This window comes from Delphinus delphis, chromosome 2, assembly GCF_949987515.2.
Source record: "Delphinus delphis chromosome 2, mDelDel1.2, whole genome shotgun sequence".
NCBI classification, from domain to species: domain Eukaryota; kingdom Metazoa; phylum Chordata; class Mammalia; order Artiodactyla; family Delphinidae; genus Delphinus; species Delphinus delphis.
This window is the reverse complement of record NC_082684.1, coordinates 117,564,710-117,589,133: the sequence shown is the minus strand read 5'-3', so window position 1 is coordinate 117,589,133 and position 24,424 is coordinate 117,564,710. Positions and strand designations below refer to the sequence as shown.

The window sequence follows — 24,424 nt, the reverse complement described above, 5'->3', positions numbered from 1 at the left end:
TTCTCCTGCCACTTTTACCATGAAATGCCAGAAGTACTTTCTCTCTCAGCTGGATTCTTTTATGGCTCAAATTACATTTTACCATGCATGTTAGGTATTTGTGGTGTTGTCACGTTCCCAACTAGAAAGTAAACATCTTATTTATCCTTATTTTGCCCCAAAGCTAGCACAGTTGATTTCCCATGAGATATAGCACTCAAAAAACCCTGCAAAATGACTTAGCAAGTGAACATAAAATGAATTATTTTATCAATTCATAAAATGAATATGGTAGTAAGAGAAATTTCTACGTGTAAGAAGCTCAAAGGGGTATTTTAGTTGATGTATCTATCTGAAATAAAAGATTTGACAATGATCTTCCAGCAAAATACTTGAGCATATATAACTGATAACAAGTTTAGGATGTAAAATATATAAGGAATTCTATGACTCAATAAGAAAAAAAGAACTAATTATAAAAATGGACAAAGAGGGGCTTCCCTGGTGGCGCACTGGTTGAGAGTCCGCCTGCCGATGCAGGGTATGCGGGTTCGTGCCCCGGTCTGGGAGGGTCCCACGTGCCACGGAGCGGCTGGGCCCATGAGCCATGGCCGCTGAGCCGGTGCGTCCGGAGCCTGTGCTCCACAACGCGATAGGCCACAACAGTGAGAGGCCTGCGTACCGCAAAAAAAACCAAAAAAACAAACAAACAAACAAAAAAAATGGACAAAGAATAAGAACAGGAGATGTCAGAGAAGATAAAAACCCAAATGGGCAATAAACATATGAAATGTTGCTGGACCTTATGAGTAATTATAAAACTGAAAATTAAAATAATGAGGGACTGTTTCATAAAGTGGAAACTGGAAGTAATAAGTATTGGAGAGGCTGTAGGAAATGTGGAGTCTCAAAAAAATGCATGTTTTACCTCAATGTTCATAGCAGCAGTATTTACAATAGCCAAGACATGGAAGCAAACTAAATGTCCATCAACAGATGAATGGATAAAGAAGATGTGAAATATATAAATATATGTATATAATGGAATATTAGTCAGCCACAAAAAAGAATGAAATAATGCCATTTGCAGCAACACATGGATGGACCTAGAGATTATCATACTAAGTGAAGTAAGTCAGACAGAGAGAAAGACAAATATATGATATCACTTATGTGTGGAATCTAAAAAAATGATACAAATGAACTTATTTACAAAACAGAAATAGACTCATAGACATAGAAAACAAACTTATGGTTACCAAAGGGGAAAGGGGGGAAGGGATAAATTAGGAGTTTGGGATTAAAATATACACACTACTATATATAAAATAGATAACCAACAAGGACCTACTGTATAGCACAGGGAACTCTACTCAATATCTTGCAATACCTATAATGGAAAAGAATCTTAAAAAGAATATATATATATATATATATATATATATATAAAATTTGATATATTCAGTATAATGAATCACTTTGCTGTACACCTGAAACTAACACAACACTGTAAATCAACTATATTTCAATAAAATTTTTTTAAAATGTATGTTTCAATTTGATCATGGCATATTCCTGCAGTGAAATATAAACGTGTGAAAACGATGCGCCTGCTCCACATGTTTCATCAAGCATAGATGCTGAAAACAGAACAGATAATGATAAAGACTGACAAAGGCTGCTTGCAGAGGTCTAAAATAGTTTGACTGCATTTATGTGTAACATCCACACACACATACACACAGCCATTCCCTATGCTGTTTTTGGAGGGGAGGTGTAGTAAGATTATGAAAATGTAGACAAGATATTCATACAACACTGGTGACCTGGTTTCCTCTTGGATGGAGAGAGGGAGAGGGCTGGACTCACAGGAAGCAAGTTTGGGCTTTCCTATTTCTTACATTGTTTAAGGAGTTCATGGGATTCGATGGGAGTTCATGTAAACTGGGGTTCCAAGTTTTTGGAAACTACCTGAAAATCCTCCAGTAGTCCCCTTTACCTGTTTGGGGGCTGAAAAGTTTCTGCCTGATCATGCTTTTAAAGGAGAGATCCAGGAACGACTTGAGGGAATCACAAGGATAGAGAGTGTTAAGGGTATTTCTCAGTGTGGCCTTGGGCATCTCAGCTCTAGTTCATTATCTACCCACACCACCCGTCCCCCAGATCTGGTGTCTCACATTGCCTTTTGTGCTGTAAAAGCCAAATGAGAGGCTTTTAAATTATTTCTGTTGCTTAGAAAAGAGAAATATTATCCCTGGTAACAAAATCATCAAATTTTATTATGTGCAAGCCAGTGCTATATATTTCAGAGTTTTGCTTTAAAGGATACAATTTAGAGAAATGGGACAGCTTTTCATGGGCTTGGAAATTTCTATCGTCAAGACATATTACTAGGGAAGTACAATACGTTGTAAAATTACAAGGAACTGCGATTCAGCCCTATTTTGACTTTATTCATAAAAAACAAATTAATAGCAAATGAATAAAACTTTTAAACCATTTTCTGTGTAATAATATTAAACAAAACAACTAATAAAACAGCCGCATTCCAACAGCTGTTTAAGAAACCCCAATGATATTTCATCCATTGTGAAATTTGGCATTTGGGCAGAATAAAGACCAAAGTAAATATTTATTGATTCATGGGAGAACACTGAAAATTCCTCCTTTATAAGTAGAATAAGCAAATAAACCATGATTTATAAAAACCCTGGCTAACTAAATCAGCTAATGGGTCTATTCAAAAAATTCTTATCATGTAAACTGTGAACTGACATTTATAATTGAAAATTACCAGTTTCTCTATGAATTTAATATACATATAGTTAACCACCTGCTTGACTGTTATATAGAGCCATTTAAATGTGCAAATGGATGTAAAAATGTTTGAAGGCTTTTGAACCAAACACATTAATTGCCAGTGTGTGTTAATGGAAACAGGCAGAATGGATGCTTGCCTCCTTCTGTAATAAATGTAAAAATTCCCTGGGCTTCTGAGTCTGTGCTGAGCACAAATGGAAGCCTTTTATAGGAGAAGCTCATTGGAGAGATTAAGGCTCTCAACCCCAACCGAAGAGGTGAAAAGGAGACAGGGAAAAAGTTACATCAGCGAGATTTATTACAAGTGCCGCATTTCTATCACAGTTCTGTCCAAGCTGGGAATTGGAGGCTTCCTGATGAGCCCACATCACTGTGGGAAGGGCAGTGGGGATTGAGATGAAGTGTAAAGCAAGCCTGTGGGCACGTCAGTACCTGGTTCCCTCCTGTTGACAGCACTTGGCAAGTGACCCTGTGCTTTCCCTTAGTGGCCTGGGGACCCCTGGACCTGCCCTCACCGGACAGTCACCCACGTGTTCAGAAACCCTTCCCCCTCCAAAAGATACGTCTGTCCTCTGTCCCCTGCTTACCTGTGGGCTCCAGGTGTTTCAGATAGAGAACCTATGGATAGTCTGGTGTGTCCCTCTGCCCGGTCTCTCATTGAAAGGGGCCACTGGTTGTCTGTGGCTCTGGGGCAGGTGGCACCTCCGGGGGCTGGGTGTTAAGTCCCTCCTGCAGCCATGCTCTGGCTCACCCTGCTTTTCTGTGACTGTTTGCCTATCGTGGTGCAGATGGAGGGACCCAGCTTGACACCGAGCCAGAGCTCACTGGTGGAAGCAGATGCCTGGGACATGGTTGGGGAACTTCTGGGGGCGGAGAAAGACCCATCCTCGGTTAAGAGGGCACCAGGGAAGAGAGATTTGGCCCAATGTCAGAGCTTTAGTCTTCAGAGGAAGTCGAGACTGTGAGGCGTATGGGTCTCCTGACTGTGCCAGCAGCCTGGTCCCAACATGGCACATCCAGGTGTTACAGAGAGGGACATATGCCAATCAAAAACTAAAACTGCAGCTTTGATGGAAACTTGGGCCATAGGGCCCAAGAAGCTGTTTTGGGGGTGGCTTCTTACAAAACAAATTACAAAATGGCAGAAATCGTTCTTCTCCACTTGGTAAAAATCAACCTCAGAAGCCTTCAGAGCATCACAGGTGACACCAGGGTTGTGGGAAGGTACTTACTCATGGGGACTTTGGGAAATTCCTAGGAGTAAGAGAGGGACTTGGCAAGAATCTAAGGTTTTTGAAGAGCCAGTTGGGGTAAGAGTGAGTGACACGGGAATATTATTTTTCATGAGACTTAGTTCTCCTCTACAGGCTAATGGGACCTGGGAACACCCAGGTAAGGTGAAACATGAATAAGGTATTACATTTGGACATATTTTTCAGAGTCGGCTGGTCAAACCCCAAAAGGACACCCTGCTCACTGCTGTCCCTCACCTCTGCTCCAGCCCATTTAATCAGTGCCCCCAAACCCAGCACTCAGCTTCACACTCCAGGCTACTTTCTGGATGGTCTTTGGACAGTCTCACAACATCAGTTCAAATCTCAAAAGATAAAGACTTTTCACCATAAAGATATTAAGAAGACTGTGTCACAGGCTCTGAGAGCAAGTTCCAGAGAGGAGTTCCAAATGTCCTGTGAGCATAATTATGCCATGGCACTTAGTGATCATTCCTCCTGTGCAACAGCTTCCCCAGCTCACCCCAGACCCAGGTCGCTGTCGGGAGAGCTGCAAGAGGAAGAAAGGGACCCAAAGCTCTTGGGAAATCAGGTCCTCCTTTCTGAAGAGAGAGAGAGAGAGAGAGACAGAGAGAGAGAGACAGAGAGAGAGACACACAGAGAGAGAGACAGAGAGAGAGAGAGAGAGAACGAGAAGACAGCATGAGGGGCACCTCTGTGGCCTCTGACCATGTGGGTCTGTGCACAGGGCTCAAAGCCTGGGAGGAAGTGACTTGCCTTGCAGAGGTGTGACCTATGGTTCAGAGCCAGGCCCTGGTCCCTGGGAGCCCAGAGGCTGGCCCTGGGCTAGCTGGGGCCTCCACAGCAGAAAGAAGAAGGAGATGGGAGAGGTGGAGTCTGGATCAGCTATCTGGCTGGCCTCAAATGGGGTCCCGGTCCAAATCCCAATGGCTTAAAGGTCTTGAGCTTCTTTGACCTTGTTCATTTGGGGAAGGCACTCTGCTGCACGGGGCTGTTGGGTGACAGTAGGAGGGTTTTGGTGCTGGAGGGGCAGAGACAGTGACAAAGACACAGTGAAGGCCTGCAGTAGTGTGTCCGGGAGTGGGGGGTAGAGCAGGTTTCCCCCGATAGTGGGGCAGGGCTACGGTGACCAACTGTGCCAGTTTGCGATTGAAGGGGGTCCTGGGACGTGGGGAAAGTCCTGGGCAAACAGGAGAACCTGTTCCCCCTGGGCGAGGACAAGCAATCACTGGGCAGGGCATTGAGGCTCTGGCTAGGTGGGAGGAGAAGCTCCCGAAGTATAAACTTCCTTCACAAAAATCAGGTGCAAAACCAAAACCCAAACCCCAAACCAAAACCAAACACCAAAAGAGACAATTTCCTCTCAGTGAACTTATCTGATATGGGGAGCCCTCACTTTTGCTGATGGCAGCCACTCCTGATTATTTGTTTTAAGGAATTTCTTGTACCTTCCTCTCCCTGTGGGGGTCCTGGTGTTGGAATTGAGGTTCTGGGTCTCAACTCTGCAGGCTGCTGCCTGGGGAAGTGTTCCCTCCTAGCACTTGTAAATTTCTACGTGTGAGTTACACAGTCAGCAAGAGGCGATGGCTGAGCCAGATGGGTGAGCCAGGTCATAGCAGACTTGGGGCAATGAGACACGTCCCAGCTCCCAGCATCTGCCTTGAGGCCTGCTGAGGGACAGTTTATCTTGGAACCAGCCAGGCTAAGGCTGAAGGGTCAAAGACCTGGTATCTATGACTGGGCGAGGCTGGAAAAACATGCAGCTTGCCTGGCTACCACCAACTCAGTTCTCCCCTGTAAGACTTCTGTATTGTGGTCAGAAGCAAATCTGAGACCTTAAGAAATCCCTCTGTTCAATGCAGATACCATTTAAAACATCTTCCCATTGGCATCAGGGATTATTCTTGTTTTATTTCTGGGAGGACAATTCTGGAGCTGGTTGTTTTAAAATAGTTTCAAGTACAATGCAATTAATTTTCATAAAAACATCACACTTATCAGATGTGATCCTGCCACTCTCTTAGAGGAGCAGCTGTTGGTGTTTGCAGCCCTATGCGTTTATCTTTTTGACATGTTACGGAGGTTTTTTTGTTATGTCAGGTAAGATAAAAGTAGGTGTTTGTTGCTACAGTTTCCCTTAGTACCTAGAATTCTGCATTTATCTAAAAGAGCCAGATGTTGAATTGAGGATGGAATAATAAACAGAGATTTGCTTTGAAATCCACCTCTGTAGAAGTATGTTCTCTTAAGAGATTTACAAGGAATCTTTGAGTTCGTCCTCTCCTAAAGAAGATGAACTAGAGATTTTGCTTGGTATTATACTCCTCCTATATATACACATACATGTACTTATGTTTTAATTTACGCAAGGGAAAAAAATTGTAAAAGTGCTTAGGTTCCTAAGCTGTTTTTCCATAATCTTAACTCTCTTGAAACTATTAAAATTAATCTGCAGTGAAGCTCTCAGATAGTGAATATTCAGTATAGCTTCTTACATTTTCTCACATGGGCTCATGGATCCTTCTGAATTATGCCAGGGACTATTATGGTTCAATAGTAGGGTTTTGCTTTCAAATTCCCGAACTGTAGTGACTCAGGGTGTGTTATGAAACATAGAATTGTTTAGTTGAAAGCTTCTTTAACCCTTATCTGTTTACTGCCCACCAGTATATCAGCTACCAAAAAGAAGGCTCACCCTTTGTCTTCTAGTAGTGGGATACTTGGTGATGGTAATGTGCCCTCTTTTGAGTTCCCAGATACATAAATATAACTTTTGATACCCATCTTGCCTGCAGAGGGAAGTTTCCAGGCAAGAAACTGTTCTGTGTGCGCGCACATGCGCGCACCGTATTTTGAAGCTAATTAACTATAGATCATAAACCTTTATACTTTACTTGAATCAACTCAATAAACCAGTCCAGTCAAAACTGAATATTTGGAGTGAAAGCTAATACAGATAAGCTTTCATATACAGAATGCTTATCTCAGGGACTCAGATGGATTTTGGCATCTAAAAGACAAAATAAAAAAACATGGACATCTTTGTTATTATAAGGAGTTCCTATATGTAAAGTTAGCATTTTGTTTTGGAACACTTTATGTCCTTTAGTCATTAAATAGATATGGTACTGGGGTCCCAGTGGGAAATGGCTATAGTACCAGGAAGTAACTTTTTAAAGAAAAAGTCTTCCCCTAGACAGTACAAGACTAGTAGAGAGGTATTAGGGAAATATTATTAAATGAGTAAACCGAGGGCAGCAAATGCCCTTGCATTTTTTTGTATTTATCTTCAAAGACTTCACGGACTTTGGCAAGCTGAAAATGACCCCTAAGTTTGTGGAAACCTGCATTTAAATATTTTCTACATAAAAGGTAGTTCTCAAATGTAAAAACAATATTTACAAAGGTATCATGTGCACGTGTTACATATTTTCTTTGAAAATTGCAAGAAGGCATTTTAAGTAATAGCCGATATATTTCTTTTGAAATGTTGCAGCTGAAACACAAAGGAAAAAACTATCAATATGTACAACTTGCATGGATCTTAATGGTGTTATGCAGTGTGAAAAAGGCAATTGCAAAAGGTACATACCTAATGATCCCATTTATCTAAGCATTCTCAAAATGAGAAGATTACAGAGATAGAGAACAGTTCAGTCAGGGGTTAGGGAAGGGGAGGGTGTGATTGCCTAGGGGTAGCCCAAGGGAGTTTCTTTGTGGTGATGGAACAGTTCTTTATCTTGATTGTGGTGGTGATGTGAACCTAGACATGTAATAAAATGCCATAGAATTATATAGGAAAACATGCAAGAGAACAATGAGTTTATTCAGAAACAGGTGAAATCCAAGGAAGGCTTGAACTCTAGTTAATTCTTACTGTGTCAGTGTCAATTTCCGGATATTGATAATGTGTTATAGTTACGGTTGGGGGAGACTGGGTGATGGGTACACAGGATCTCTCTGTACTGTTAATGCAACTTTTTTGTGATCCTATAATTATTTCAAATTATAAAATTAGAAACAAATGCCTCTGCTGAAGAAAGGATTCTAGCTACCAATCAAACATACTTATGAAGCAATTTAGTCAAAGACTGGCATCCTTTTAGGAGGCAGGGCTTTTAGATATAAATGCTGAAGACTCTTGATTTAGTATATGCTTAGTAGTATTCAGGTCTGCCAAGTCTTAAGGTATGTAATTTAAAGCAATTCCTGTTTCCATAACTTCTATTAAAGTTGTAGAATCAGGAAATTTTAGAGTGAGCAGGAATCTTACAAAGAATGTAGGCCAAATTTTCAGGTTACACCTCTGGGTTTTGGTATCCCCATTTGTAATATAAGGGCTATGTCCCAGACTGCCATGTCCTGAAACTTTGCAATACAAACTACAGAAACTTTAATGGTAATCTTATAAATTTTGCCTCGATATTTACTGCATGAGACAAATATCTCGATTTATGTTGATTGCAAATGTGAATGCAGAAAAGACAATTATTTAACATCATCTCACACATTATAAAAACCTGGAGAGTAAATTACCTGGGTTAATTGTTACCACTTAGCTAAGATTTAAAATCTTCCAGGACAGAGGGTCAAGGCAGTTTTCCTGAGATGACATATTGTTACATATTCCCTGTACAAAATATATGACTTTTGTCCATTTGAATATGTGCGTGGAAAGGGGAGGCTTACGTACGGGTGTTTTGCAGTATGAGTCCACTGACTGCCCACCAGACCTACTACATCAATCCTGGAAAGGTTCTGGTCAAACAAACATGAAAACTCAGAAAGCTTTAAAGAAGTGGTCATTATTATTTGAGAATAAATGGAGATAACGTCCTCTCAATGACCAATATAGCTTAAGCTTAATCACTCATCTCAACTACTCTTTTTCATAGAATGCTAAAAACTGATTACCTTGGGGGAAACTGAGGCCATCATAAAAACAGGTTCAGAATCCACCAGGGCTGTGCCTGGTCTGATGATATAGCACACATTTACAAAAGGATCTCAACAGCAGTAACATTTTGTCTCACGGTATTGACTTCCCTTAAGTCTGTAACAATTTAAGTCATAGTCTTACAAAAACAAAAAAACAAAACTAGCAACTCACAGCATCAGTGTAATCATTTTATTAACAAAAGGAACCCATGGGGTTCAGACAAGAGTACAAAATACAATCTCCCCACCCCACCCCCCGGGTTAAATTGTTACATTTTTATAATAAAAATAAAAAGCTTTCATAGTTAACTTATCAAAAACATAACCCCTGCCTATTGAGTTTATTGTGCAAAACAAAAACATGAAAGTAAAGTTCTGCCCATGGAAGAATTTTGTGTGCCAGAAGATGCACTTTCTCAATTTCAAAATTTTTGCATCAAAAAGAAAATTCTAAGGCCACAGTTTCTTTGCAAACTAAGCAAGAGGAGAATAAACAAGCAAATAGCAGCTAAATTTTTACCTTCATTCCCAAGTATTCTCTGTTCCAATGTAGAATCTTCTACCTTCATCAAATAATTTGATTATAGACAGGTATGCAGTTTCAACGTACTGCTTAAGGTCAGACGTACCAATATCAATTCAATAAGGCAAATCATACCTTTTAGCTATTCTCGTAAGTGCTAAAAAATCAGCTTTGTTTTAATTTGGTAGGTGCACTTCATTTCTTTAAAAAAGGTGACAAAACGATCCTACTGAAGGATTCCAGTAAGCAGCTGCTTTTCTACTTGCAGCCAGATAGATAATTAAACTTTCTCTTCCTCCATACCATTTTGTTTTGTTTCTTTTACTTTGTTTTGGTATCATGGAGATGGAAAATGTCTTGACAAAACATGTAAACTGCAACTCAGAGGTCAAGAAATAGCTGAAGGTGATCTTTTTTTAAAGTAAAAATAAAACTGTTTAGACAGCACATAGCTACCAAACACACAAAAACAAAGCAAAATAAAAGATCACCAAAAAACCAAAGCAGGGAAAAAAGATTTGTGACAATTTCAGTACCACAATTATTGGTAAAACAGTTTGTATTGTGATTTTCATTCAGTGGCTTAAAAGATGAAAGAACGGCTTAAGATGCTTATGTGATTACAGAGAAGAGAGGTATACCCAAGGGTGAAAAGCGTACATTTACCTAATGTTTGTATAAAAATCCCTGATCAAATGTCCAGCTAATTTTTACATACATAATTTAACCTTAAAATTTTTCTAACGGAATATATTGACTGAAAGAAAAGCTAATCGTTCAGCTGAATGAAGTACAGTATTCTGCATGGGAAGCACCAGGGTTTCCAGATCTAACCCTCAGGACATGGAGAAAACCAAAGTACTGGGCTGGTCCAAAATCTCTATCATGGGAACCCCTACCTCCCTTCTACTTAGTGTACAGAAATGCTCTCAGCTCACAAAACCAACAGATTAAAGTAAAAACAAGTGAACATGTGACTGTGATTAGGAGGGGACAGAGGGACAGTAAAAACACTGCTCAGTCTTTTAGCAGCAACACAATCTTGTTGGTCTGAATATCCTGAGGTTAAAGGATAATAAAATATTGCACCAAAACAATAAAAAAATCACAGTTTAAACAGAATTACTAAAGAACTGGAATAACAATGAACAACACAGTGACTGCCATCAGGAGACTTAAGTCTCTTAACAGAAATTAAGTTTATATGACTTTTCAAAAAAAGGGAAAATGGTATTTCTGCCTTGATTTTGCATTTATTTTGAAATACCCTTTGGTATACACATATTAACGTTCAACTGATGTTAACCTTATAGATTTTGCCCTTGGTCCAGTTTCAGGTTTAGGGATAGGAGAGATGAGATTGCTACTGCAAATGAGCAGAAACTCCAAGGAAGACTTCACCGGCCTGGAGTTTTAAAACATATCTGATTCTGATAACCCCACCAGAGGTAGGTAAAAAAGGCCTTTTTTCCCCTGTGCAGTTATCAAGGCATCCTAAGGATGCAAGCTTTTTTTTCTTCTTTTTCTTTTTTTAACCCTGTCTTTTTCTAATATGCTCCTAGGTAAATAAGATATGAGGAAAATTAAACATGTACTCTGCTGAAGTACTTAAAGGGGATAAAAAGTGCAACTTTCAACAAAATGTGTTTTCATATTGAAGTACACCTTTCCCCTTTCAACTGACAAGCCTTTCAAGGAAGGAACTCTTTCTTGGTTTCGTAATGCTGTATAGCCAACTTACAAACTACCTCTTAAACTACCATTAGAAGAGTGAAAACTGTATTACTTCATTAGAACCTCATAAGATCATGACCTCCGAAAAGGATTCTTTTAAGGACTTCAGTCCTATGGAATATGGTTAGAAATCATGAAGACCCTGACACCAGAGGGTCTCGCTTCATGTTTAATTTAGAGTGGGCCCCTTTCCTGTTCATGCACACCCTGTGCTGCTACGTTCTCCAAAATCAAGTCTCCTCTCAATGCGTCCATACTGCCTTAAAGCTGAGGATACATCTGTTCTACTTTGAGAAACCTCTGTAAAGATATGCTCGCATAGTGTTTTCACTGTTTACAGGCACCTTTCTCTTGGGTCAGCATAGGCACTCTTCACTTACTCTATCACCATCAGGACTTCCATTACATTCTGTGACTTTTCACATCTTTGTCCCATAGTTCTAAAGGGATACAAGACCACATCACAAACTTGTGCAACAATCCTGTTGGCCCACTGGAAAGTACATGCATTCTTTAATTTCTATCACCTTCAGTCTTGATGTCTATTTATGTTCTTAAGCTAATCTTCTCTCCCTCTTCCCCAAAAAGACAGGGGGAAAGAACCAACATTCTAATTTGGTGATGAACACAGTGATTTCTGAAATACGTTCAGAGAATGAAGGAAACAGGCTGGGTCTCTTCTACATCACTAGGATGTGGATCAACCTGCAAAAACGAGCAGACCAAGGTTACTACTGCAGCATTCTTTAACGTGATTCTAGTATCTATTTCTAATTATATGGTCATAAGCCAAACTGCTTAAAGCCTGTTATTAAGAAGTCCCAGTAGGCCACTTAAGTTCTCTGTATTCCATGGCCTTAAAGGCAATCCATGGTACTCTACATGTATGCTACAGAGTACCAAGAGAACACCACAAAATGTGGTAAGTGGATCAGTGATAATCTATCACCATCGTAAAAATTTTTTTGTATGTATCCTCTACTAATTGGGAGTCAAAAACAGACACAGAGGATTATTTACAAACAGCACAACACAAGTCTAATTTTCTTTTGCTTTACCTCTGAATAAAGAGGCGGAGGCTGAAATCTGAATTCCTGAATGCAGGCAAACATAGGACAGCACGACTCCCCCTCACAGTTAGGGGGTTGAGGGTAAGGAGGAACGTGTCTAGATAATTCTTCCTCTGACACCACGTCTGCGTAATTTGGTGGTGCTGAAACAAAAAAGGAGTTGGCTCTAAGAAATCCACGCAAAAACTAATTACATTACTCTCTTCTGAACTCTTACAGGAACAAGAAACTTAGCTTAATTTGAAGATAAAACATTGGTATTTTTTCCTCTAAGCAGGAAGTTTTTGTGCCCATTACAACAAAAGAATATTCAGTAGATTCTGCTTTTATTAAAGTACTATTAACACTGATTTATATTCTCTTTGAGACGTGTGTGTTTTAGTCTAGGTTAAAAAAAATCATTGAAATGTGGCTACGGAAAACACCAACATAACACACTATACTCTTACTCTGATTATTTTCCATTCTTCTACTATTATAAATAGGAATCAGGAGATGTAGATTGTATTTCTGGATCTGCCATTAGGAGCTTTCTGTCTTGGCTAAGCTAAACTCTCAAAGTCCCCTCTGGGAATAATGTTTGATGATTTTTAGTAATAAAAAGAGTAATAATAGTTGTAGTGGCAGCAGTAATTATCATTTGAGCATTTCCTACCTCATACTTCCTGTTCTTAAGTACTCTATGTGTAAAACTGCATTCTGAAAGAACCTCAGAACATTTTACCTTCAGGCTGTTCTGGCAGAGTCAGCGTCAACCAGCTCATATCCATAAAAAACTGGCTGGCAATGCTGGAGTTTCTGCTGCCAAAACCATTGTATGGAACCGTGCCAATCACTACGGGCAGCTCAAGCATCAATTTTTTAGCACCGGGAATGTGAATATACACCTAATATGCCAAAAAACAAAACAACAACAAAGAGAGAGAGAGAGAGAGAGAGAGAAAGGCACAAATATAAGTTAAACCTCATAGTAAATAACCCAATTATTTTTTCATAGAAAAAATGCTTTTGTTGTCTGCTACCACCCCCAACACAACTGTAAATTGTCCTGACGAATAAAATGAAGAACTAAATGAAGAGCCCACGAAATACAGTGAACGCTCTGTGATGGGGAAGTGTGGCCTTAATACACTTCATTGTAAGTGAGCACAGCTTACACAGAACCATAGAAAGTTACTTATGTCTTCAATATAGCAGCCCTACTGCACCTTCATTCTTCCATGTTATTTAATTAAATACCTCAGGGGGATAGTTTTTGATTAAAAAACAAAGGCCAATCTTCACATATTCCACAATTTGTTGTAATGCTGACATAAAATGACATTTTCCTGGGTATTAAAGGTACATCTTCGCAGTAACATGGCACCAGGTATGGCTCCATGCTACGTCTTTAATTTCACCAAGCGCCATGCTCACAGCTAAGGAGTAATCCACTCGGATGATGCAGCAGTCCAGGATGGATGGCGTCACAGGCGGGATCTTGAGGGTCTTCCCGTTCCAGGTGTCGGTGCTCCCGGAGGCGATGTGGTTCCCGCGCACGTGGGCCACCATGAGCCGCACGGTCTTCGTTTTCCCACTGGCCAGGTAAGTCTGCGTCTGGAAAATGGCAGCTTTGGGAACAATCAGACGAGAGGAACAATTCTCTATTTCTGCATAGATTGGAATAGCTTCTCCTAAAAAGAAAACAGAAACACCTTCAGAGACCCTTGAGGAAATTCTCTCCACAGTGGAACAAAGCTGTTACTGATGAAAGCTGAAATGTGGCAACGCTGCTTTAACAAGTTGAGAAGCCTCACGGAAAACTTACATTGCAAATCTGAGTCAGAGAAGTGAAAATTTATGGCAGTTTGTGGTAGATACTGTTTTCTAACTATCACATGATTCACTTTTCTAATGTAGCAATATTAGGCTACCAATTCTAAAGATCTGTAAATGACCAGTATCTATAAAAGTTAAGAGAAGACATACAAATAAATGATTCAGTACTACGTTAAGTACAGAAGATCACTAACATACTCATTAGTGCCTAACAAATTAAAATCTTCCCAACAGAAGAACAAAGTCTTCCCATTTTAGGAACTGATAAACACAAATAAAGCAATGGATGGAGTAGCCAAGTTTTACACCCACATTATACACCCACCATCATACTATTCTATTCCATATTCATTTCCAAGAAGCCAGAACCCTGGAGTGGGGGCCAAATCCACTGGATGGAATTGGGCCCTTCACAGATTGTTGTTCTGATATCAATCTGTTAAGAGTGTCAATGCTCTACATTCTAGCCCCTCCCATATATTTGAATTTCCAGCATGGAGTCAGAATGCCTAACAGTATTTTCATATGACAACAGCTCTCTTCTGAGCAACACTGCTTGGAACATTTTTTTGCAACATTAAAATAAAATGCTGGCATTTTCCCACTCTACTGGTTTTAGTCTTTGCTATGAAAGTACCAGGACTAAAGTCAGAAATACCAGGATTATTGGGATCCGCGCATCTATTTACAAATATTTAAATATCAATTATTTATACTAGAACCAGACAACTGTATTATTCATGTTTTAAAATACTATATACTTGGTAAATTACAAAACACTATTAAAAATCACTTACAATTAGCTAATAAAATGAATGAATCTTGCATTTGGATTTTTAAACAGTTTGCTTACCATTACAGTATCCCTTTCTTTCAATTTTGGCACTCAGTGAGACTGGACCAGAAGTGAAAAACCAACAGCCAACCATTTTCTCTTGCGTTTTCAATACAGGGGTCTTGAAAAGTTCAAATAATAAAAATAATTAAACTGGTCTAGAAAACTCATAGAACTTAAAGTTATGTCATTTTTTATTAAACAGTTGTACAGCAATGTCTTCCAAAAAACAACAAATCAACCTTTCTTATCTTCCTGTGACAAACTAGGTACAATAGTTAAAGACAAAGCATTAAAAATCATTCCCTTTTCAGGAAAACTAAGGTGAATTTTCAGATTCAAATTAGGGTGACATCATTCTATTTTATCCTATGTTTTCATTGTGTTTCTGGGAAGTGATATACCATCCTTTAAAAAAGCAATCAAAAACTGCAGTAGAGGGCTTCCCTGGTGGCGCAGTAGTTGGGAGTCCGCCTGCCAATGCAGGGGACATGGGTTCGTGCCCCGGTCCGGGAGGATCCCACATGCCATGGAGCGGCTGGGCCCGTTAGCCATGGCCGCTGAGCCTGCGCGTCCGGAGCCTGTGCTCCGCAATGGGAGAGGCCACAACAGTGAGAGGCCCACTTACCACAAAACCAAAAAAAACAAAAAAAACAAAAAACAAAAAAAACTGCAGTAGAGGGCTTCCCAGGTGGGGCAGTGGTTGAGAGTCCACCCGCCGATGCAGGGGACACAGGTTCATGCCCCGGTCCGGGAAGATCCCACATGCCATGGAGCAGCTGGGCCCGTGAGCCATGGCTGCTGAGCCTGCGCGTCTGGAGCCTGTGCTCCACAACGGGAGAGGCCACAACAGTGAAAGGCCCGTGTACCGCAAAAAAACACAAAACAAAAACAAAACCCAAAAAACTGTAGTAGTACCTATTAATATGACAGAACTACTTTTTTTTTTTAAAGACTTTATGTGTAGATCAGGAAAAGGAGAAATGGTATAAAAATCAATAATCAGAATGTTCTTTTTGTCTTGGCATTTAAAATGTGGAATAAGGAAACAGCCTTTTTTCCTTACTTCAAAATGATTATGCAGAAATTTCAAGCGTCCTTAACTTAGAATGATTTTTGGGTTTTGTGTAACGGTAGTGCAATAACACACCTAGTGTAATGGATCTAAAGGGTTATTGAACTCACCACCCCACTTTCTATTCTACAGTAGCAAGATAAGCGATACAAGACGCTTATATAATACTGTTTATAAAACAGTATTATAAAATACTGTTTAAAATGCTCAGTTTACAAGACGCACAAACCAAAAGTTCACTGTAAAACCCAAAGCTGCAATATTTTTTTCAATTATAAAAGGATAGTAAAGGACAAATAGTATCTCTTTTTGCCAAAAAATAAAAAATCTTTAAATTATTTGCCACAATGGCCCCATAAATAGTTTAGAATTAGTTAACCACCCAATTCCAAGTAGTTTTTAGAAACACAAAGCAGTTATCAGCATCATTAATTTTCAAAATAGGTGCTGAGCAGGTGATAAGTCATAGTTATAAGCTGGGTCAGCTGGGTCTGGCTATTGTACGATTTTGGCCACAAGGGACCATGCAACTAGGCCATATCTGTTACATTTTTATAATCTAAAGGTGAACATCAGAGTAAATTCTATTTCACTTTCGTGTGGAAGTAGAGTTAAACAACTTTTAACTCCTGTTTCTTTTCCTGATCTTTAAAAACACTGGGTAGAAAGAGAAACCTCCAATATTAAAAATATATCTCTGTAACATCAGTATCATGATGGAAAGTTTAAATTATGAAGTAAAAAATCATTCATTCATATTTAAATGAAGAACCATTAGGTCCTAGTAGCTATCATGAAAGTACAAGGTATAATTTTATATTATTTTGATAATATGGGTTTAGATAAAAGAATCTAGCTCATTAACTCCCATCTTGCCTATTCTGTTGTTACTTATAGCCTAATCTTTCTTACCAGCCTACAGTATTTCTGGTGATTATTAGAAGTTCAATGCTTTAATGTGGCCAAATCTGTCATAAGGAAATGATAAGTGAAAGGGTCTCCAGAGCAGCTGCATGCACTTACTTAATGTTAGAAAATGACATGCAAAATGCAAGGAGACACAGCATAATGGCCTGAGCTTCAATAACAGGCTGGGAGTGATTAATACTCTTCCATAATTACTGTTCCTCAACCTGCTATTAGCGAAGAGTTTAGAATACCACAGCCCTGTGAATGTGGCTGCTCTGGGAAAAGTAACTACTCTGTGTGTGTGCATTATTATTATTAAGCCTTATTAATGCATTTTAAGCCCATGTAACTTTCTGGCAAAAGAAGCCCTGAACAACAGGGACACAATCAATAGTACTAACACACACAATTTGTAATTTGCCCAACTTAGAATCACATATTTATAGTGAATGCCTATGGGTTATAAGATTGTATCGGAAAGTGACAGGACAGGCTGCCACCAGACTTGCTAAATGTAGAGACCACAGTTGAAAGGAAGGAGGATGGAAGGGAAGGAGGAAAAGGGGAAGGAGGAAGAGAAGGAGGAAGAACTTACTAGTAATGCTGGTGTGTTGACATCGATGTGACTGACGACCTGGAGTTCCCGCTTAATGCTCTGATCAGGTGCCTGGGGTCGTTCCAAAACTGCTCTCACACAGTACCGAATACTTCCATATTTCCCGGAGAATGAGGTTACCAAAGGTCTGAAATCAACCAAAGAGATGACTTTTTAACTTTGTTTTTCAGTTTAACGAAACTGGGAAAAGCCCTTAAAGTGTTGGGTGTTTTGTTTTGTTTTGTTTTTTTTTTTAAAAAGGTGAGCGGGGTTAGGTCTACTCAGTGGTTATTCAGGATAAACATGCACACCTGAATGTCAGAAGGTACTTGGTGCCCATACAACTGGATAGACAGGTTGCAGGGAAAGGAAATCCCCAGTTACACAGTTTCACTTACTCAGATGGAAGTTGGAAGCTAAATGGAAATTCATGTTTTCCAGGCTGTAGTAAGAGGATGCCTTCACCTAAAAAAGAGAATACATTTTATTTTTACTAAGGTTCATATTACATCAAGAATTTTCACAATGTAAATCATAGTTTTTTTAAAAGGTTTTCCTAGCTATATATAACACTGAACATACATCAAAAAGTACATTAAACTGAGATTTAGAGAATTAAATTTTGAATCAACTTTTACCAAGTTTAATCAATTTCAAACCACATATATATGTATATACATATGTATCTTCTATCTGCAAATAGACCAATTACACAAGTAATTACCATAAAATGCCAGAGCTCCCATATACATATATATGTGTATACAACCATATACACATACATACCTACATATACATAAACATTTATTTCCCCCACTTGTATACTAGCATGAGTATACTAATGTTAGTATACTATTATATTAACATGAGGTACCAATATTAAACTGGACCTAAAATTAATCTAGAAAAAAACAGATCTATTTATTTTGGGTATACCACAAAAATCAGACTAAATATTTTCTGGGCAGAGATGGAAAAGGAGAGGAAAAATTTACTTGGAATATTATGAATACTGAATACTAAATAGCCAAACCAACAGAACAAATTATTAGGCAGGAGTCATTACTGATTAATAGGGGATGTTGTTTAACTTGGGATATGGAGTGGGCCTGGCCAAGCATGGCCACGACTCCTTCCTCCTGCTCTGGGGTCAGCCAGCACCATTTCATTTCACGCAGAGGCTTATCCTTGACTGTGAGAAGGCCAGTAGGCAGCGTGTGGATGGACCTAGCAAAGCCAGAGGCAGTGCTGGAGCCCTGATGAGTGCAGAGACTGTATCGTTCAGATCTGAAGCCAACTCCAGGGCTATCAGTGTTGGTTGGGTGGCTCCCCAGAGATACTTACAAATGTTCCCTTCATTTTATGTGCATAGATTCAAGTTTAGAACTAAATTCCCTCATCAAGGGTGGGATGATTAATATGAAGAAAGTGCAGAACAGACTGAGAACTTTCTCTGAGATATGCCTGGTCAGTAGATATGAAATGGAGATTTCTACTGTAACCATTCATTAAAAAAAATTTAAAGGTCAGAAATCACGAGTGAAATGGGATAATTTTTCATTTAAATACTAGAGTTCTAAGACCATCATCAACTCAGTTAACATTTCAACCTTATACTTTTAGGAAACAGGAATGCATTACTGGCCCATTAAGTTTCCTGAATCTATCTCCAATTTTCAATGTGTAATATATTAGAAAAAAAAAAACCTTACAAGTATTTGCCACTTAAGATCATTCAAATAGAAATACTCAAAAGGGGGGTGACTTGGAAGCTAAGTGAATAAGTCAAAGGGACATGAGACCATGTTAAATGACAGTGACAGAGTGAGTCCCAGAGCTCAGGTGTGTCCAGAGCCGCCCTATAAGTCCCAGCAGTGCTACAGCACTGGAATCAGGGAAGCCTCTCCATTTTATAGCTATCAGGTACTAGGCTCAAGGAATCCCAACACTCCTTAGAGCTGGGCTAAAGTTCTAATTTGTAATCATTAGCTTACTGAATATGACAAAGTACTTGAAACGTTTAAAAATGTGGATTTCATTTATGTCCAAAATTTACAGTGCTTAAATGTCAAGCACAAAGCTGATACGAAATGGATACAAACCTAAATAACTTCAATCCCCAAATAGACCTTGGGAGGAAAGGAGGCTATAGACACTTGTACACAAGTAATGACCCTAGCATGCTGGAGTCCACGGTAGTGGCGGGGGCATCTTGAGGACCACTTCTGCTGTTGAAGTAAGAGTTGGCATGGAAACAAGTGAGAAGGGGTTTAGATGAAGGGAAGGGAATGAGGCAGAGCATGACAGGCAAGTGTGAAGAACAGAGTTGCACAGGACATTGGAAGAGGTTGAGAGAGAGATGAAGTTCCCTCTTCAGAGAAAAAACAAATCAACATAGGAACTAGAACATTTAAAATGAGACTTTCAACTACCTCAAAACATAAACAGGAAAAATTTTTGAGAAAGTTGATAAACCTGGGTTATAGTATTTGGAAACAAATCTTTGCTTGCTTGCTTTCTCTTATTTATTAATTTTTAATTAAGTAGGTCCACAAGCTGAATCATGTGCCCATTTCTGCTTCTGCTCATAGTTTATTACCTTTGTCTTATGCAACGAGAACTACAATGTCACAAGATGTTTCATTCGCTAATGGTCCTTCAGCCCAAACTCGTAATTCAGAGCACTGGTGAGCGTGGGAGCTAGAAGACCATCACAGAGGCAGACTGGGGCTCAGGAAGGATGAGTAACACGCACAAGGTCATACTCCTGGTGTGCGACCAAGAAGTGAAACCAACTCTCTGATGTGTCTTGTCTTTCTACCATAATTATTGAATAAAAATATGAAGAAAATCAATCACCATGAAAGCAAGTAGTTAGATTAACAATGCTGAAAAATTATCCAGTAGATTTTTTGAAAATAGATCCCACAGCCATACTTCCTGAATATCTGGATTTCTAAAAATCTCTTCAGGTGGCTGAAATTCAGCTAGGTTTTGGAATTAGATGAACCTAAGAGTCCACAACTATGTAAAGTTGCTAGCCTCTTCCAAGCTACAGATATTCGGAATGATTCTTTTTCTCAATGAAATCAACTAAAACAGACTATGATTTTACTTTTTGCAAAGGTTTGTTTTGGTACATTCTAAAACAAGCTAAGATTTTCAGGTTGTCTAGGGTTAGCCATTCTATTCCGTTAGAATGACAAGACGAAACCTGACTTGTGAATCAAACACTATTTGATAGCCCAGATTTTACCAAAGCGGTTTTTTTACTTCGAATCCCAGGTCCAACTGCTATTTATCTTACATCTATTTACTGAGGAGTTATGGGCACAGAAATACAGAGTCCAAAGTCCTGGACAAAAAAACAATTTACTTCCCTTTTCCATTGCCCTTGACTCCAGTCAGCCATCTTGAAAATCTGTGTTGTCTGTTACCTTGGGGTAGGCATGTATAGGTTGATTCTGGAAACCATATTGATGAAAGGGCATAAGGCAGGTAAGAACTGTCACCTAACATACTATACTTGTTAATCCAAAAGAGGACTTTGGTTCATACATGTTCTCCTCACCACAGTTTTTGGGATTACTCGATTCTCACATACCTTGAGGATTTAACTGTGAATAGTCTACTTCTCCACAGCAGGACATGGAAAAACTGCACTTACTACTGATTTTTGTATAATACATAGCAAGGGTTAAACACTGATACGCCGTATTTTATTCTTCAAGGGCCGAGAGTCTATACCATTATTTATTTTACAGATAAATGCTGAAGCTGATGAGGCAGAAAAGTAAAATAGTTTAAAGTAGCTCCTACCAACTGAAAGAAGACTAAGACTCACCGTTCCTAGTATTTTTTTGCACCTAATATTGATAGAATACCCATGTAGTGAGTTTCCACATGGGCACTTTTAATAGTGTAAAAGCCTACACTATTAACTGGACTTCACAAGAAGGGTCATCAATCTTCCAGAAACTCTTACAGTGCCCAGATCCCACTGTCACTAAAGGTCTATGGGGGTGGGCCAGGGGAGGGAGGAAGAGAATGCAAAGGAAACAAAAAGACGCGAAAAATAAATACAAAGAAAGTAAGACAGACGTAGAACTCTTAAGTTACCCCACTCCCCAAAGGAGAGAAACCAAGTATGATGATCAAGTCAAAAAGCACTTCCTTTGAACTCGTAACGCTCAGGAACTACTTCCCTCTTCCTAAGACTGAGGTTTTGCTAACTCATCACGAACCAAGAACTAGCATCTAGAGACGGGGCGGGGGAGATGGGGCCCCCATAAACTGGGCACCCGAGAATGGAACCTCGTAAACTCTGGTTCCGCCCTCCACTCCTCAGACCACAAGAGAAGGAACCTAAGTCCCCAGATCCTCGATTCCTGACTGCCCATCACAGGTTCCCATGGCAACGGCTCACTCCCAGAGCTGTCCTAGATGGTCCTGGGACCGTGGCGGCAGTCAGACCCCAGCGAGCCAGGGGCGGGGCGCCAGCAGAAGTGAGCACCATCTCCCCGGTGCTGTGAGATGGGGGGCGCAGGCATTGTTGCCCGCCCGTCAAGGCGACCAAACTGAGGCCGGCTACCCCGTGGGCGGACCCCCCGCCCACCCAGCCGGTGGGCATCCGCCGGCTTGCCCTCTCCCAGTCCCGCCAGCCCCTCTCCGGGCCGTGGCCCGCGCTCACCGGCCGGGGGCTCGCGCAGGCTCAGGCGCACGTTCAAGTACTCCACCTCCGAGGCGGCTGCCGGGGCAGTGGCGCCGGCGCTCGGGCCCCAGGCGGCGGTGGCGCGACCCTGGGCCTCCAGGCGCAGCGCCCGGAGGGTCACCGGCTCTGCAGCCTCCAGCAACACATGCCCTGCCACCGTATCGCCGCTCGAGTAGCAGCCCTTGCGCTCGTCCTCGAACACCAGACCTAGACTCTTCACGCGGCTCTCGGAGCCCACCACCGCCGCGGACCCCGCCTCACCGCCCATCCTACCGGCCGACGCGGCCGCACCAAGGACGTCGGCAGCGGCCCGGAGCCGGCGTCGCAAGCAGAGCAGCGCCGCTGTCACGGGCGCCAGCTCACGCCGAGGGCCCGCGCGGCCGCTTTGCGGTGCCCGGTGGAGCCCCGGTGCGCCGTAGGGCCTGTCGCTTTAACAAACCCAGGTGGGAATGGAAAAGGGCCGGGACACCCCACCCCCGGCGCGCGCCCATAGGCTGGCTGTGAGCCGCGCGGCGTGCTGATTGGTTATAAATGGCTACTGAGTCATTTCATTGGCGCCGCCGCGCACGGGCTGGCGCAGGAAGGCAGTGCGTGATCAGGGAGTGATGACCAATCAGAGTTCGCGGTGTACACGTGCACAGTCCGTTTATTGGCTGGGGCAAGGCACAGTCCTGGGGCACTGACCAATAGTGAGGCGGTGCGCCCATGTGGACAGATAGTGGGGAACAATATTGGTTAGGGAGGGGGCGGAACCGGGAATCTCAGGCTCGCGGCGTGCCAGCCGTTCCTATGGTTACAAACGGAGGCGAGGTTTCTAGCAGCTTGGGAACTGTTTGCGGGAGTCAGGGGGCTTCACACTAGAATGTGAGGTTGTGGCTGCGACCAGCTTGTGTTTATGATTACATCTGCAATACTCGAGAGGAAGTAGATACCCTGGAAAAAGGAATTTAGCAGTATTTCCTTGTGAGATTTGGGGGCCGACCGCCTCGGAACTTTAATGGACAACTTGGCATCTACTAACCTCCAGGTTCCTGAGCCCCGCCTCTCTCGGGTTTCAGAGTTCGCAGCCTAAGAAAGAGCTGCAGAAGGGAAGAATGAAGGCTGTGGTTCTCAACCTGGAACAACCCTAAGGAGTTCTGCTGCCCGGCTCGTCTTGCAACCTCTTTAAACTGAGAATGGCTGGAATGGTCATTCTTCCTGCTCTAAATAAGGTCATCAGTCTCGTTTCTAAACAACATCTGCCACCCAAGTTTCTTCCCCACCCAAAAGGAGTTCCTGACCTCGGTGTCACAGTCCACGAAAATTTCCAGTTGCCTTGTTCTCCATGCCCACAGCTCCTGTCGCCTGTCCTCGGTTTCATTTTCTTCTTTAATCCTTCATTCCTTTTCTATTCTAATTTTTTGTTTTTATCATCTAACATCGCTGCCACTATCTAGCCATCGTATTCTAACCCTTATAAATTCTTCCCTTATAAAAATACCAAGGTTGTGAGCTATCACGGATTGATCAATGTCATATCGAGATTTAAAAATCTTTCCTGAGGTAGTTGTTTCTTTTATTTTTTAAAATAATTCCAAACAAAAGGTTGCTTTTCTGCTCTGAGTTTAGAGTATTAACGTGGAAATTTAATAAGGCTTTTCAAGTCCAACTTTTTCTTACCACTCCCTAAAGAAAGTGGAAAAGGCCAGAAATCTCGCTCTGCATAAATTTCCGAAATAGCTGCTATTCTGTTTTTCACTTTATCTAGACTAGCCCCCAATATGCTCTTACTCTGCCACTGTTCTTTATGTCACAACCTGACCATGTATACTTATTTGCATATAGTCCTCTCCCCCACTTGAAACACAGAACTTTTTCTCATTATTGTTGTCCCTCTAGTACTGAACTCAGAGTTTAGCACACAATTAGCTGAAGTACTTGGTAAGAGTTTGTTGGCTGATTGAATCTATGAGTCCCAACCTGTGCAGTATTATTGGTTCTGAAATGAATCCTCTAGAGGCAGATGTTCTTCTCCATCCAAATGAAGTGGCTGAGAAAGGGGGTAGGACAATGGCCCTAATAGTGCCCAGAAGGCAGAATTGCCCAGATGGCGTTCTGTGCTGAGAACGACCAGACTATCTGCTCATTTATCAGTTAATGTTATTCTGACCATAGGTAGCAGAAT

The 24,424-nt window shown here is 41.0% G+C and overlaps 1 protein-coding gene across 1 annotated transcript; it reads right to left on the bottom strand.

Annotated features, from left to right (window-relative positions):
- Positions 1-9,040: 9,040 nt before the first annotated feature.
- On the bottom strand, positions 9,041-22,663 carry ARRDC4 (arrestin domain containing 4). The gene is made up of 8 exons (XM_060005497.1): positions 22,240-22,663; positions 17,948-18,014; positions 17,550-17,697; positions 14,989-15,091; positions 13,734-13,990; positions 13,042-13,204; positions 12,306-12,460; positions 9,041-11,952 (listed from the first exon to the last, which is right to left on the bottom strand). Exons 1-8 carry the CDS (start codon positions 22,526-22,528, stop codon positions 11,896-11,898), a joined length of 1,239 nt encoding a protein of 412 aa, XP_059861480.1. The 5' UTR covers positions 22,529-22,663; the 3' UTR covers positions 9,041-11,895.
- Between the last annotated feature and the right edge of the window lie 1,761 nt (positions 22,664-24,424).